Here is a 13,753-nt window from a genome sequence, read left to right as displayed (position 1 = left end):
TTTTTGGCTGCATTGGGTCTTTGTTGCTGCGTGAGGGCTTTCACTGGTTGCGGTGAACGGGGGCTACTCTTCGTTGCGGAGCGTGGGCTTCTCTTTGTGGTGGCTTCTCTTGTTGCGGAGCATGGGCTCTAGGCGCATGGGCTTCAGTAGTTGCAGCATGTGGGCTCAGTAGTTGTGGCAGATGAACTCTAGAGCGCAGGCTCAGTTGTGACACACAGGCTTAGTTGCTCCGCAGCATGTGGGATCTTCCCGGACCAGGGCTGGAACCCGTGTCCCCTGCATTGGCAGGCAGATTCCTAACCACTGCGCCACCAGGGAAGTCCCAACAGCTTCTTTTCAAAGGATCTCTGTAAAGGGAAAGGCCATTTGTAACAGGCGGGATCCTTTCCATGACATCTATTTCAGAGACTTCGTGTTTCAGAGAGTCCACGTGGCCCCCTGCTTTGCTCAGGGCTCGGGCACTCACTTGTGGATATCTCTGGCCTGCACACAGTTGGCAGTAGAGAGTCTACCCACCATTACAGGTGGTTTGGGCTAATTGGAAATCTACGTACCGTAACTGTTGGAGTATTAGTGCTGGGACTGTTTTGATTATTCAACAAGAGCTAACTTTCAGAGTTCACAGAAAGAGAATAAGTATTATGCATACCCTAAGTATAATAACAGCTAACACTTATTGAACATTTACTAGAGCTTTTGCATACCTGCCTTTATTTATTTATTTAGTCACTCTGTCAAAGGAGGTAGTAGTATTATTTCCGTCTTAAGGAGAAGAAACTGAGAATTATGAGAGAGTAAGTAACTTGATTAATGTTTCTTAGCTAGTAAGTGGTAGTTAGGGGATTCAAACCCAGGCAGTCTCTCTAGAAGCCGGCACACTCAATTGCTGTGTTATATAACCTCCAAGGCTCTTGTCCTTGAAACACTAGAAGGCTCATGTTTTGAAAGGTTTTAGCAGAATTTGGTTATATAGGCACATGGTAAAAAATACAAACTGTCCAAAGGATAGAGTGAAAGTGTAAAGTGTCCTTCCCACCCAAGTAAGTCGTCCTGTTCCCTGATTCCTTTCTCCAGAGCCAACCACTGTTACTGTTTTTTTTTCGGATCCTTCCTGAGATATTCTTATAGGGGTTTACCAATATTTATTATAGGTAAAAGAGTGATCGGTCTTTATAATCCATCTTAGCTCAAATTCTGTCCTGTTGTCCTCGATATTTTTCAGGGCTCTCTGGGTTAGGAGGAGGAGGAGGATGTTTTTGGTAAGATACTCAGCAGCTAAGTCACCAAATACTATTCATGTTTCTTATTTCTTTGCTCTCAGCTTTACCTAGAAGAATCTAAATTTCTATCATCTCCTACTTCCTTCATTTAAACACATAATCAGTGTTTGCAGGGTTTACAAGCTTGAACTTGGAAACACTTAGATTTTAAATATAAGACACACAGAAATTGTCTTACATTCCGAATACCTCATTAGCTGATTAGTGGAGTGACCTGTCATACCTGGGGATCCTAGGGGAACGGATGCCTCACATGGTGTTGGGTGCTTGTCCCAGTGCTCTTGTGACAAATACAGTTCCTGTATTTTGACATGAATGTTAGTTAGGACCTGTGCTAAAAGAAAGGATCTTATAATAACAACACAGAAATATCAATCATATGATAATCGTGTCTTTAATAGATGGTTTTTACTATAGTGCGTTTGATTCTATATGGAGATTCCCAAGTGGGCAGAATACATTGTGACCAAACATAGCAGAAAGAGTGGAGGTGCATTTACAATGAGATTTTTAAAAATAGCTGTCTGCGTTAGGTGGTTTCATTGAATACTCTTTAAGAGCATTATGGATTTGCAGGGAAAGACATTTTTTGAAAACCCAATTTTTATATATAATCAGAACTTGAGTATATTTTATGACTATGAGCACATAAATGGTTTTGTTTACTAGCTTGTATGCTCTCCACTGTTTTACAATGAAGAGAGTGTTGACTTAAAACAAAATGCACAATGTGAGAGTTGCGAGTTAGGTTGTATTTGGGGCAAAATGAGGACTGCAGCCCAGGAGGCAGCATCTCAGATAGCTCTTAGAAACTGCTCCGAGGGGGCGAGGGAGGAGCCAGGATATATAGGAATTTTTCAACAAAGGGCAGGTAGTCGGGAATGTCAAAAGATTATTGTTAAACAAAGAAAACCAGATATCTGAAGTTAAGAAAATTAGCACTTTTCTATGTATGGGAAGATGCAAGAGTCTGGGCTCACTGAAATCATTCCTTTGATGTGCACCTCAGCTATCTGGGGGCTGTATCCTGTATTTTCACATCCCGAGTTTCCTCAGGGCTCACCGCAGGGAGTGGCTGCAGTCTGATGGCTGCTAGATGGCAAGTATTCTTTTCAGCCGTGGCTCACCAGCTCACGCTGGAGGGTTGCAATCATTGGTGACTGTGACATCCTTTGTTTATTGATATGGCAGGAAATATTCCATTTATAAATTTTCCATTTATCAAGTGATTCAAGGGGGTCGTGCTTCAATCTGTTCTTTCCGAGGCAGGCATTAATGAATTCAAAGCATGTGGTATTGATTTTTGAGAGTTCTACCATAAGAGCTATTAAGAATTATTGATTCTGTATTTTATTTTAGGGTTTCAGCTTCTTCATGTTTGAGCGGCGTGTTTAATGGAAGCGCCCGTGTCTCTACATGGCCTAAGGAGTATGCATGCAGCAATTGATTAAGTTGACATTTGGTATTAATAGCTTAGAGACTCTTTACAGCATAGTATGCTTATCCATTTTAGGTGAAGGCAATTTTGACTGATGTTTCATAGCTAATAAGTGGTAGTGCTGGGATTCAGACCCAGGTAGGCTGTCTCCAAGTCTGCACACGCCACCCCTCTGCTCCACTGTCTCTAAGGCGCTTCCCCTGGTCATGTTTCCTCTGTGCCTTTGCCTAAGGCCACTTGTACTTTTGGCAGTAGGAGCACTGTGTGCTGTCAAATCGTGATCCATCTGGGCAGCCGGCCCGCAGCTTCATTTCTTATAAGCTGAATGCCTTTAAGGAGCAATTTGACCTCTCTGAGCACTGTGTATGTTTCTTCACCTGTGAAGTTTCAGGGGAGAGTAGTAATCCTTGCCCTCCTGCCTCACCAGGTAGATGTACTGAGCAACTGATTTAATTCATCCTTCTATCCCTGGGGCATAGAATAGTGTCTGACAAATTGTAGACTTAACAAGTGTTAGCTTCTCTGCTTTCTTCTCCTCTTCCAGAAGCTGGATTTTGGATGAGAGTTAGATGCTGCGTAGGATGGTCTGAACAGGTAACTTCTTTTTTTTTTTTTCATGCAAGGATATTTTATTGAAGTGCTCTCTTCTTGCATTTTTGCATTAAGCTCAGTTAGTATTTTTATAGATTATTGCTCCTGCTCTGCCTTCATATAATCTATTTGTTCTTTTTTCTTTAACATCTTTATTGGAGTATAATTGCTTTACAGTGTTGTGTCAGTTTCTGCTGTACAACAAAGTGAATCAGCTATATGTATACATATATCCCCTTATCCCCTCCCTCTTGCACCTCCCTCCTGCCCTCCCTATCCCACCCGTCTAGGTCGTCCCAGAGCATCAAGCTGATCTCCCTGTGCTATGCAGCAGCTTCCCACTAACTATCTGTTTTACATTTGGTAGTGTATATATGTCAACGCTATTCTCTCACTTCGTCCCAGCTTCCCCTTCCCCTCCTGTGTCCTCAAGTCCGTCCTCTACGTCTGCATCTTTACTCTTGCCCTGCCACTAGGTTCATCAGTACCACTTTTTTAGATTCCATATACATGCATTAGCGTATGTTATTTGTTTTTCTCTTTCTGACTTACTTCACTCTGTATGACAGACTTCAGGTCCGTCTACCTCACTACAAGTAACTCAGTTTCATTTCTTTTTATGGTTGAGTAATATTCCATTGTATATATGTGCCACATCTTCCTTATCCATTCATCTGTCGATGGACATTTAGGTTGCTTCCACGTCCTGGCTATTGTAAATAGTGCTGCAGTGAACATTGTGGTACACGTATCTTTTTGAATTATGCTTTTCTCAGGGTATATGCCCAGTAGTGGGATTGGTAACTTATTATTTTTTAATAAATTTACTTACTTTATTTATTTTTTGGTGCACTGGGTCTTCGTTGCTACACGCAGGCTTTCTCTAGTTGCGGTGAGTGGTGGCTACTCTTTTTTGTGGTGCGTGGTCTTCTCATTGCGGTGGCTTCTCTTGTTGCGGAGCATGAGCTCTAGGTGCATGGGCTTCAGTAGTTGCAGCACATGGGCTCAGTAGTTGTGGCTCTTGGGCTCTAGAGCGCAGGCTCAGTAGTTGTGGCGTACGGGCTTAGTTGCTCCACGGCATGTGGGATCTTCCCAGACCAGGGCTTGAACCCGTGTCCCCTGCACTGGCAGGCGGATTCTTAACCACTGTGCCACCAGGGAAGCCCTGGGATTGGTAACTTCTTGAATATAGTCAGGGAACTAAGATAAATATGGTCACAAGACATCTCATTCTGTCTTTTACTTTCATTCTTCCCTTCATAGTAAATATAACTGAGCTCAGCATCTCTCTGGGGAAGCACAACAATTCTGCTCCCAGAGGTAGGGGAAAGGATTCATCCTACTTAATGGACCATGGGCACCTCGCAGTGTAGGATAAGAGCTGGTCACACTGAACTGCATGGGCAGGGAGGACTAGATGGAGGTTTCACTGAGGTTTGTTAGGACTGTTGTGATTAGACAAATTAATAAAAAGATTAGAAGGATCTTACAGGCATGGAAAATAGCGTCACAAGAGCAAAAGCGGGAAGTTGGGGGGTGGGCTTGTGGGATAACAAGTCCATCCATTTAACTAGGATCTCCCAAGTATAACTGAACGGGAGGTACTGTTGGAGAGGTGACTGGGGTGAGAGTGTAGTGGGCTCCGCATACCCAGTTTGATGTTATCTTTAAGAGATCGTTAGTGACTAAAAGTTCTGGGGCATGGGGAGTCATGATGAAGGCCACGTTTTAGGATGGATTGGGACCGGCAGTGTCTGGAGGTGGGGTGAGTAGTTGGACTTCTGGGAGAAATGGCACCTTCGGAATCACAAGTGGAGCTGAGGACTCTGGCAATAGTGCAGAGAGGTGCCTGGAGAAGGAGTCCCTGAGTAATGAAGTTCCTGAGGAGGACTTTGTGGGAGACATGGCCATGACACCCGACTTAGAAAGAAGAGAGAGGAGAAAGAAATAGAAGGCTCTGCACAAGACATGTTGAAAGTAGGGTTAGAAAGCTCTGTTTAACTGCTGGGCTCTCACACTGACTGTTTTCAGCCTTCTCTTTAGTATTAGGGCAAAGATAGTCCACTGGCTGAGCTGATTATATTCTTCTGCAGAACCCAGGATGGGGAGTCTGAATTCAGAGCATCCTAAGAGGTGTCTGTGGCCCAGCTGCTGCCTCCTTGGCCAGAGTTAAAAAGAATGTTTTGTGAAGGTGAACTGAATCCTCAGTGCCTAGCACAGACTTTCAGTCTCAAGAATAAATAAAGGCCTTTGTAGAAGCCTCTTTCCTCATTTTTTTTTGGTCAGTGAAGATTCTGCAGCTCAGCATCTGTCCCCATCTCCCCACTTAAAGTATCCTTGCCCTGCTGATTCCCTTGTTGCTGAATCTAATGATATTGTCTTGTCCTCACCTTACTCCCTGGTTGGGGAGCTAAGATCCCACATGCCTCATGGCCAAAAAACCAAAAAAAACATAAAACAGAAGCAGTATTGTAACAAATTCAATAAAGACTTTAAAATGGTCCACATAAAAGAAAATCATTTATATATATATATATACTCATCTTTCAGGTTGGCCTAGAATTCTATTAAAATTCAAGCATGGAGGATGACTTGGAAAAAATTATGGTCCTCAAGGAAATTTTCGATCTGGTAGGGCAGCCAGAGACATATACAAACAGCTGTAGTACAAGGTAGACTTCCAGGAGAGCTATAATCGGAGTACAGAGAGGAGCAGGAATAGAGGGGGCAGCATTAATTCTAACGCGAGGGATTTGAGAACATTGTTTTCATAGCTTTCTGTTTCCTTCCTTCATTCTCGTCTGCCAACTGCCCACAGGTGAATGCTCTGAAGTTCTACCTTCTTTTTCTTGTGTGTTGACTCTGATGGAAATTTTCCTGGCTGTCCTTTTGTTACCTTTGCCTTAAAAAAAAATTATGGTAAATAACACATAACATGAGATCCACCCTCTTAACAGATTTTAAAATATATGGTACAGGCTTGTTAATGTTGTACAGTAGATTTAACTCTTCATTTACCTCTTCCGCCAGCCCCTGGCAACCACCATTTTACTTTCTGCTTCTATGAGTTTGGCTCCTTTCGATACCTTCTGTAAGTGGAATCATGCAGTATTTGTCCTTCTGCAACTGGCTTAGTTTGCTTCACCTAATGTCCTCAAGGTACTTCTACGTTGTAGCGTATGACAGATTTTCCTTTTTTTGCATGGTTGAATAATATTGCATTGTATGTACCACATTTTGTCTATCCAGTTATCTGTTGATGGACATTTAGGTTATTAACAACTCTTGGCTATTGTGAATAATGCTGTAGTGAACATGGGAGTACAAGGATCTCTTCAATACCCTGACTTCAGTTCTTTTGGGTGAATACTCAGAGACGTGATTGCTGGATCATATGGGAGATCTATTTTTAGTTTTTTGAGGAATCTCCATACTGTTTTCTACGGCAGCTGCATCTTTTTATATTCCCAGCAACAATGCACAAATGTTCCAATTTCTCCACATCCTCACCTCACTTCTGTTTTTTAAAAATATGGCTGTCTTAACAGGTGTGAGGTGATGTCTCATGGAGGTGTTAACTTGCATTTCTCTGATTATTTAATGATGTTGAGCATCTTTTCATATACTTTTTGGTCATTTTTTGGTCTTCTTTGCATAAATGTCTATTCAAGTCTTTCATCCATTTTTTTAATTGGGTTACTTGTTTTTGGGTTGTAGGGGTCTCTTTGCCTTTATCTCCTAAATCTTTTTGCCCCTACCTGATGAACTCCACATGCCTCTGCTACTCCTCAGCCTGGTCCTTCTGCCCTATTCCCTCCTCATCACTCTGCTCCTGCCATTCTTCCCTTGGTTTCTTTCTTTTTCTTTTTTTTTTTTTTTTTTTTTGCGGTATGTGGACCTCTCACTGTTGTGGCCTCTCCCGTTGTGGAGCACAGGCTCCGGACGCGCCGGCTCAGCGGCCATGGCTCACGGGCCCAGCCGCTCCACGGCATGTGGGATCTTCCCGGACTGGGTCACGAACCCGTGTCCCCTATTTGGCAGGAGGACTCTCAACCACTGTGCCACCAGGGAAGCCCCTTCCCTTGGTTTCTGAAATACACTCAGATCCAACTCTGGCACATTCTTAAAAACCTAGGTCAAGCCAAAGTTGCCCATGGATCCTTCCCTGACCACCCAGCCATGTCGCTGTCCCTCTGCTGAAGTCTCTAGGACTTCTTGTCCCTAACACTTTTTGGGCAATTGGCAGGCACTGCTGCCTTACGTTGGAATGGATGTTACGCGTGTGCATTTTTTATGTTAACTGAACTCCGTCTCCTGAAGGGCAGGGATGTATCTGTGTATCCCCCAGAGGACTTTACAAAGCACCTTTGCCACACTGTAAAGACGCAAGAAACCTAGGAAAAGCTGTGTGCGTGTGTGTTCTGGGTATAATGACGGAGCTGAACTTTAAGCCCAAGAGTGCTCTGGCAACAGCAGGAGGACTTGGAGGAAGCAAAGTCAAGTGCACAAGCCACCATTATTCCCAAGAGAGATGAGCAGGGCAGAGACAGGGAGGAAAGATGAAAGTCAGAGACCAGGGCCTCTTAGCAAGTTGGGATTGGAGTAGGTGAGCAGGTTTCCATGAGAAGGTCAGGACTGTAATCTGAGGCATGCTCTGCCAGGTTTTTGCAGGCAAGGGATTACAGGTGTGTGCTGGGAGCCGGAGAGAAGCTGAGTTCACCTCATGGCTCTGCAGGGAGTCGTAACAGCTGCTACAGTGGGGGCCAGCCTAGCTGGCAGTCTGAATACCTCTACTCTGAACACTCTGTTCCAGAGAATTCATGGCTTCCAACCCTGGTATGTGCTTGCCAGCAATGCTGTATGAGTGGTTAGCCCTTGCTAAGCTGTAGGTCACCCAGAAGCCCCCAGGACAGCCCTCAAAAGGCCAAGGCTCAGTACAGGAAGGCTCCAGACAGACTGCTGCGTTGCGTAAGCGATGTGCCTCTTGAGTAGTGCTGGTGCGTCATGCTCCCTGCAAGGGGCTGGAGGACCATTCCCTGGACCTCACAAAATCCATGGACATCCTCGTGACCTTTATAGCATTCATCACACCTTTCACTGTGGTCAGCTTTTTATAACTTTCAAGACCCTGCCTTCTACCTTGAGCCCCAGCAGCCAGCTCTGCCCTGATGATGCCATGGCCAGTTCTGGTCCCTGTGTTCCCTGGGAGAGTTCCAGCCAGAGGACCAATTATGGGTCCCCATCTTGTACCTTTGGAATGTTCCTGAGTGGGTCGAAGGTTGCTCTCACATGAATCCAGGGAAGCAGGACAACCCGGCCTTCCCTCTCCAGTAAGAGGGGAAATGAAGAGGGTAAGCTTGGTCCTCTTAACAGCTAACCCTCCTTCTGCTCATCGACTTTGAGAATAGCTCCGTCCTTTCTGGCTTCTTTCTGACCCTCTCCCACTCCTTCAGTTGTCAGTGTCCTGGGACAGTATGTAGGGTCAGCTGTATGCTTAAAGAAAGAAAATTAGAGAAAAAGGAATTCTTAGGCCCTATCCCTGGAGATTCTCTTTAACTAGGTGTGGACGGGGCCTGGGAATCTGGCATTTCTGTACAGGTATAGATGAAAGAACGGCTAGGGGATGGATGACGGACTTACTAGTTGCTGAGTAATTTTTACTGCTTTCTTTGTCCAGCTCTTTACTGTTAGGATTTTTCTAGAGTGATCATGTATTTCTTTAAAAATCAGAGAAAATGATGTCATTAAAAAACAAAAACCAGATCTGGAAGCGATCAGTCTTTTCCAGACACCATTAACCTTCGTAACTTTATTCCTCATTTCCGCAGGGGGACTTGATCTCATCTTCATGCCGGGTCTTGGGTTTGACAAACACGGCAACCGTTTGGGGCGGGGCAAGGGCTACTACGATGCCTACCTGAAGCGCTGTCTGCAGTCCCAGGATGTGAGGCCCTACACCCTGGCCTTGGCTTTCAAAGAGCAGATTTGCCTTCAGGTCCCTGTGGATGAAAATGACATGAAGGTAGATGAAGTGCTTTACGAAGACTCCTCAGCATCTTAAATCCTGATGACCACAGCCAAATAATCAAGGTTTTGTGCCAGAGAAAAGCCAAACGTGTATTTTCCCTTGTCAGAAATTAGTGGAAATTGCACAATAATGTGAATATGGGCTGTAGTGTTTTCAGTGTAATTGTTAGATACCGAACATGAAACCATTTTAAAAAATCAATAGCAGTGTGTGTAATAGAACATTAATTAAAACGGAGGCTATCACCATATGATTTTCAGCTTAACTTTCTGTCCCAGGTTGATCTTTCTGTTTTATAGTTTAAGTTAAATATTTATGAGGCACTATGCTCCAACTCAGAGCGTGAGGGGAAAATAAACTCATCTGTAGTGGACACTTTCATTAAGTCCTGTCATGGGCCTGGGTCAGTCTGGCATGCATATGGAGATTCAGCAATTATTAAATGATTTATTGGTGTTTGCTTTGTGTACAAAGTTCTCCAAGAATATTATACCCTTTCATCATGGCTTCACTTGCTCAACCTGAAATTTTATGTCTGACAGTTTGGAGCTTTTGATGGTTAAAGGACTGAAACCTTTTCTGATTTAAATATTTTAATTTCGGCCGATTTGTTTCCATCTCTGCTGTTCTGTGTGTCAGTCACTTACGAGTTTAAGATCTGATATCCTGTAAGTTAGAAATTATTTCTGTTTATGGGTGGTATCTGCTTTGGAAATGAAATTTGGGCTGAAGGTTGGCAGATGCCATCACAGCCAGGGAAAGGGAATTTTGTGGGGGGAAGATTTGGTTATAACCAGAGACCCAGGGGGCTTCCTGGGTCCTGCTCTCTCACTCACACCCCACATCCTGCCTCTCACCAGGTCCTGTTGATTCTGCTTCTGGAAACCCTCTTATATCTGTTCCCTTCTCTCCTCGCCCTGTCGTGCCTTTTGTCCAGTCTCTCAGCATCTCTAAGCTGAACTGGTCAAGAGCCTCAGCCGTGGCTTCCTTGCCTTCAGTCTGGTCCTCTTCATTTTATTTCTCAAACTACAGTCAAAGTGATCTTATCAAACATGAACCTGATCATGAAGGACCCCTACTTGTCTCTTTCTAGCCTCTCTTCTCCCCGTATTCTTCTTCTGTACAACTTATGCAAACGTTCACATAGCTCCCTAAACACTGCCAGCTGCTTCTGCCCTTTGTGCCTTGTAAGTGTGCTTTTCCTCTGGCTGCAGTGCTCTTTCCTCTTTTGTTCATTTGGAAGACTCCTGTTTATCCTTCAAGACTCAGCTCCAATGTCACCTCTTCTGTGAAGTCTTCCTGTGTTCCTTCACTTGTTTAAGTGGCCCTGGTCATTGTCCTCCTTATCACATTGTCCTACATGTCAAATATTAATGGCCATGTCTACCCTTTCACCAGACTGTGAGTGCCAAAGAACAGGGATAATCTTTATACTTCCCCCTTTCGGTAGACACACAGACAATGGTGGGTGTTAGATAATTTTTTAAAAAATCCAAGGTACTAGAATTTATTAGATTGCTAATTGTAATTTATATTGACATAAAATATTTAGGCTAGAAATTAATACTTGTTAGTTTGGAGGAAAGACTTTACTTCTTCGGCATTGTTTTCGACTCCAGAAACATATTTTCTAGTTTGTGAAGAAACAATTTATTTAGTGACCTGTGTCTCTCCTCATTTGATACTCTCATCCACATGAACAAATCGGTTTTCTAGAACTGGCCAGCATAAGCGCTACATGTGGCCGTTGAACTCTGGACGTGTGGCCAGTCTGAATGGAGAAGTGCTGATTCAGATTTTGACTATCTAGTATGACAATGAGAATTTTTTTTGAATGAGTTAGTTGAATACATTCAGATGTGTTTCATTTGAAACACGCATCCCTGTTCATAATACCATATGATTTGGTGTTTTATGCACAAAAGTAAAAACACTTAAAAAATGTCAATTGGGCTAAAATCAAATGTTCACAATATAGTATATACAGTATATACAGTGAGAAATGGGAGGGAGACAGAATTTCTACAAGCTGTGAAACCACATTACCGTACTGGTGAGAAATCTTAAGGGTAACTTCAACCATAAGGTTAAGGTGAAAGTTAACATAGCTGACATGGCTGTTGGTCTGAAGTGGTTAAACAGTAAAATTCCTGGACGGCTGCAGGTCTGGAAACTTTAGAACTTTAACACGTTAGAACTTAATCTGTGTTGTTCTTCTGGCAAAGGAGAGCATTGAAAAGCCCCTCCCCAGCTCCTCAAGTGCAAACAGAACACAAAATCAACTGGCCAGAAGACCCAGGGGCTGAGATTCAGGAAAGCCCGAGGGCTGCAGGGTCCCTTGCCTGGAAAGAGGACCTTTCCCTAGTGACCATTAATGGGCAGTGGTCATTGCGCAGAGGGTATAGGAAAGGGGAAAAAGCCCTGACGGTGCAGGTGATGATGACACAAGCAGAGGCTGAGAACAAGGCCTCAAATTCAGGAAGAAAGCCAACATGAAAGAAGAATGATGATAGTCTTAGGTGAGGGGACAGTCCAGGCAGAAGAGAAAGAGCAACAAGATCTGAACAGAACAATCCTTATTATTGGAGAATTGGAAATATATGTATGTCTATAATTGCCTATTCTATAGAACTGTGCTTAATTTAACCAGAAAGTAAACCATTAACTTCAGTTCATCTAACAGATATCAGCAAGAACAGTACACTAATTACAGAATTCTACTAAGTAAGAGATGGATAACTGTGTCTTATGTCTAGGCGTGGGTGACATGGTGCAGAAGCTTATTGGTTTCTGGTCCCAGTTCTTTTTTTGTTTTTTTTTCCTTTCAGAGATCATTGAAATTCAGTTAATCACATTGCATTTAGTCATAAGTTAATATGCTTATTTCCTGCACTTGCCTGTCACCTCCTCAAAGGAAGATTTTCTGCCAAGTTCATGGTTTACTCCAGTACCTATCACAGTCCCTAGCACAAAATAAATGGCCTATAAATCCTTGATGAAGGAATGAACCAATGTGTTTGTTGCCCTGAGTGCGTGGTGACCTTGCCGGTTTTTACGTTGGTTGCTATTTGCTGCTGAGATTCTCTCCTTTCAGCATCATCTCAGGGTTGGATTATTCTGGAACACATTTTCTATTACTGCAGTTGCAATTCTTTCCTTGGCCAGTCCATATGTGTGTGTTGCATTATCTGTGCTGTTTGGCCTTGTTAATACATTTCTTCTTTGCATCTTTATGGTCATCTTTCCTCCTATGTCCAGGCAGTCTTAGGCCTCCTGCCCTGTAAGGGTGATCTCTAATCCCTGCAAGCCCCTGCCCCAAATATATGTTTATTTATGTGCTTAAAAATAAGTGGAGAGATGTTCAAAATGGCGGAGGACTGAGATGTGGAGATCACCTTCCTCCTCATAAATACATCAAAAATACATCTACATGCGAAACAACTACAGAACAACTACTGAACGCTAGCAGAAGACATCAGACTTCCCAAAAGGCAAGAAAATCCCCGCATACCTGGGTAGAGCAAAAGAAAAAAAACAGAGACAAAAGGATAGGGACAAGACCTGCACCAGTGGGAGGGAGCTGTGAAGGAAGAAAGGTTTCCACACACTAGGAAGCCCCTTCGCGGGTGGAGACTGCGGGTGGCGGAGTGGGGAAGCTTCGGAGCCGCGGAGGAGAGCACAGCAACAGGGGTGCGGAGGGCAAAGCGGAGAGATTCCCGCACAGAGGATCAGTGCCGACCAGCACTCACCAGCCCGAGAGGCTTGTCTGCTCAGCCGCCGGGATGGGTGGGGCTGGGAGCTGAGGCTCGGGCTTTGGTGGATCCCAGGGAGAGGACTGGGGTTGGCTGCATGAACACAGCCTGATGGGGGCTAGTGCGCCACAGCTAGCTGGGAGAGAGTCCGGGGAAAAAGTTTGGAACTGCCAGAGAGGGGAAAGACCTTGGTTTCGGCGTGCATGAGGAGAGGGGATTCCATCCCAGTGTGCCCACAGAAGGCAGAACACCACCTAAGCAAGCTCCAGAGATGGGCAATAGTAGAGGGAGATCAGCTCGGTGCTCTGTGACCACCTAGAGGGGTGGGATAGGGAGAGTGGGAGGGAGGCAGAAGAGGGAGGAGATATGGGGACATATGTATATGTATAGATGATTCACTTTGTTATACAGCAGATACTAACACACCATTATAAAGCAATTATACTCCAATAAAGATGTTAAAAAAATAAGTGGCAAATTTCTTTTTAAATAATAATTATGTATGTTAGGAAACATATACATAAAAGGAAAAGATGAGATCATTGAAACAGTTATATCTATAATTTATAATATAATGTACTCAATTTCTATAAAGGAGAGCAACGTGATGGACGTTTTTTGGAAATTTACTATTTTTGAAAACCTTATTTTAACCCCTTTTGAA

General features: G+C 43.7%; 1 protein-coding gene across 2 annotated transcripts in view; it reads left to right on the top strand.

The window, feature by feature from the left end:
- The window catches only part of MTHFS (methenyltetrahydrofolate synthetase), a 54,463-nt gene extending 41,703 nt beyond the window's left edge, over window positions 1-12,760 (top strand). The window contains exons 3-4 of one of the 2 annotated variants that reach the window (XM_027089079.1): window positions 3,263-3,312; window positions 9,138-9,236. In XM_027089079.1, the coding sequence (XP_026944880.1) occupies window positions 3,263-3,312; window positions 9,138-9,230 (143 nt within the window). In that variant the 3' untranslated portion in view covers window positions 9,231-9,236. Of the gene's footprint in view, window positions 1-3,262; window positions 3,313-9,137 lie in introns of both variants that reach the window. The other variant, XM_027089078.1, reaches the window with a different exon arrangement.
- The last annotated feature ends 993 nt before the right edge of the window (window positions 12,761-13,753 follow it).

Source organism: Aethalodelphis obliquidens, unplaced genomic scaffold (genome assembly GCF_003676395.1).
Source record: "Aethalodelphis obliquidens isolate GAN/ISIS:26980383/991018 unplaced genomic scaffold, ASM367639v1 scaffold65, whole genome shotgun sequence".
Taxonomy (NCBI): Eukaryota; Metazoa; Chordata; class Mammalia; order Artiodactyla; family Delphinidae; genus Aethalodelphis; species Aethalodelphis obliquidens.
This window is presented reverse-complemented; position numbering and strand designations above follow the sequence as displayed.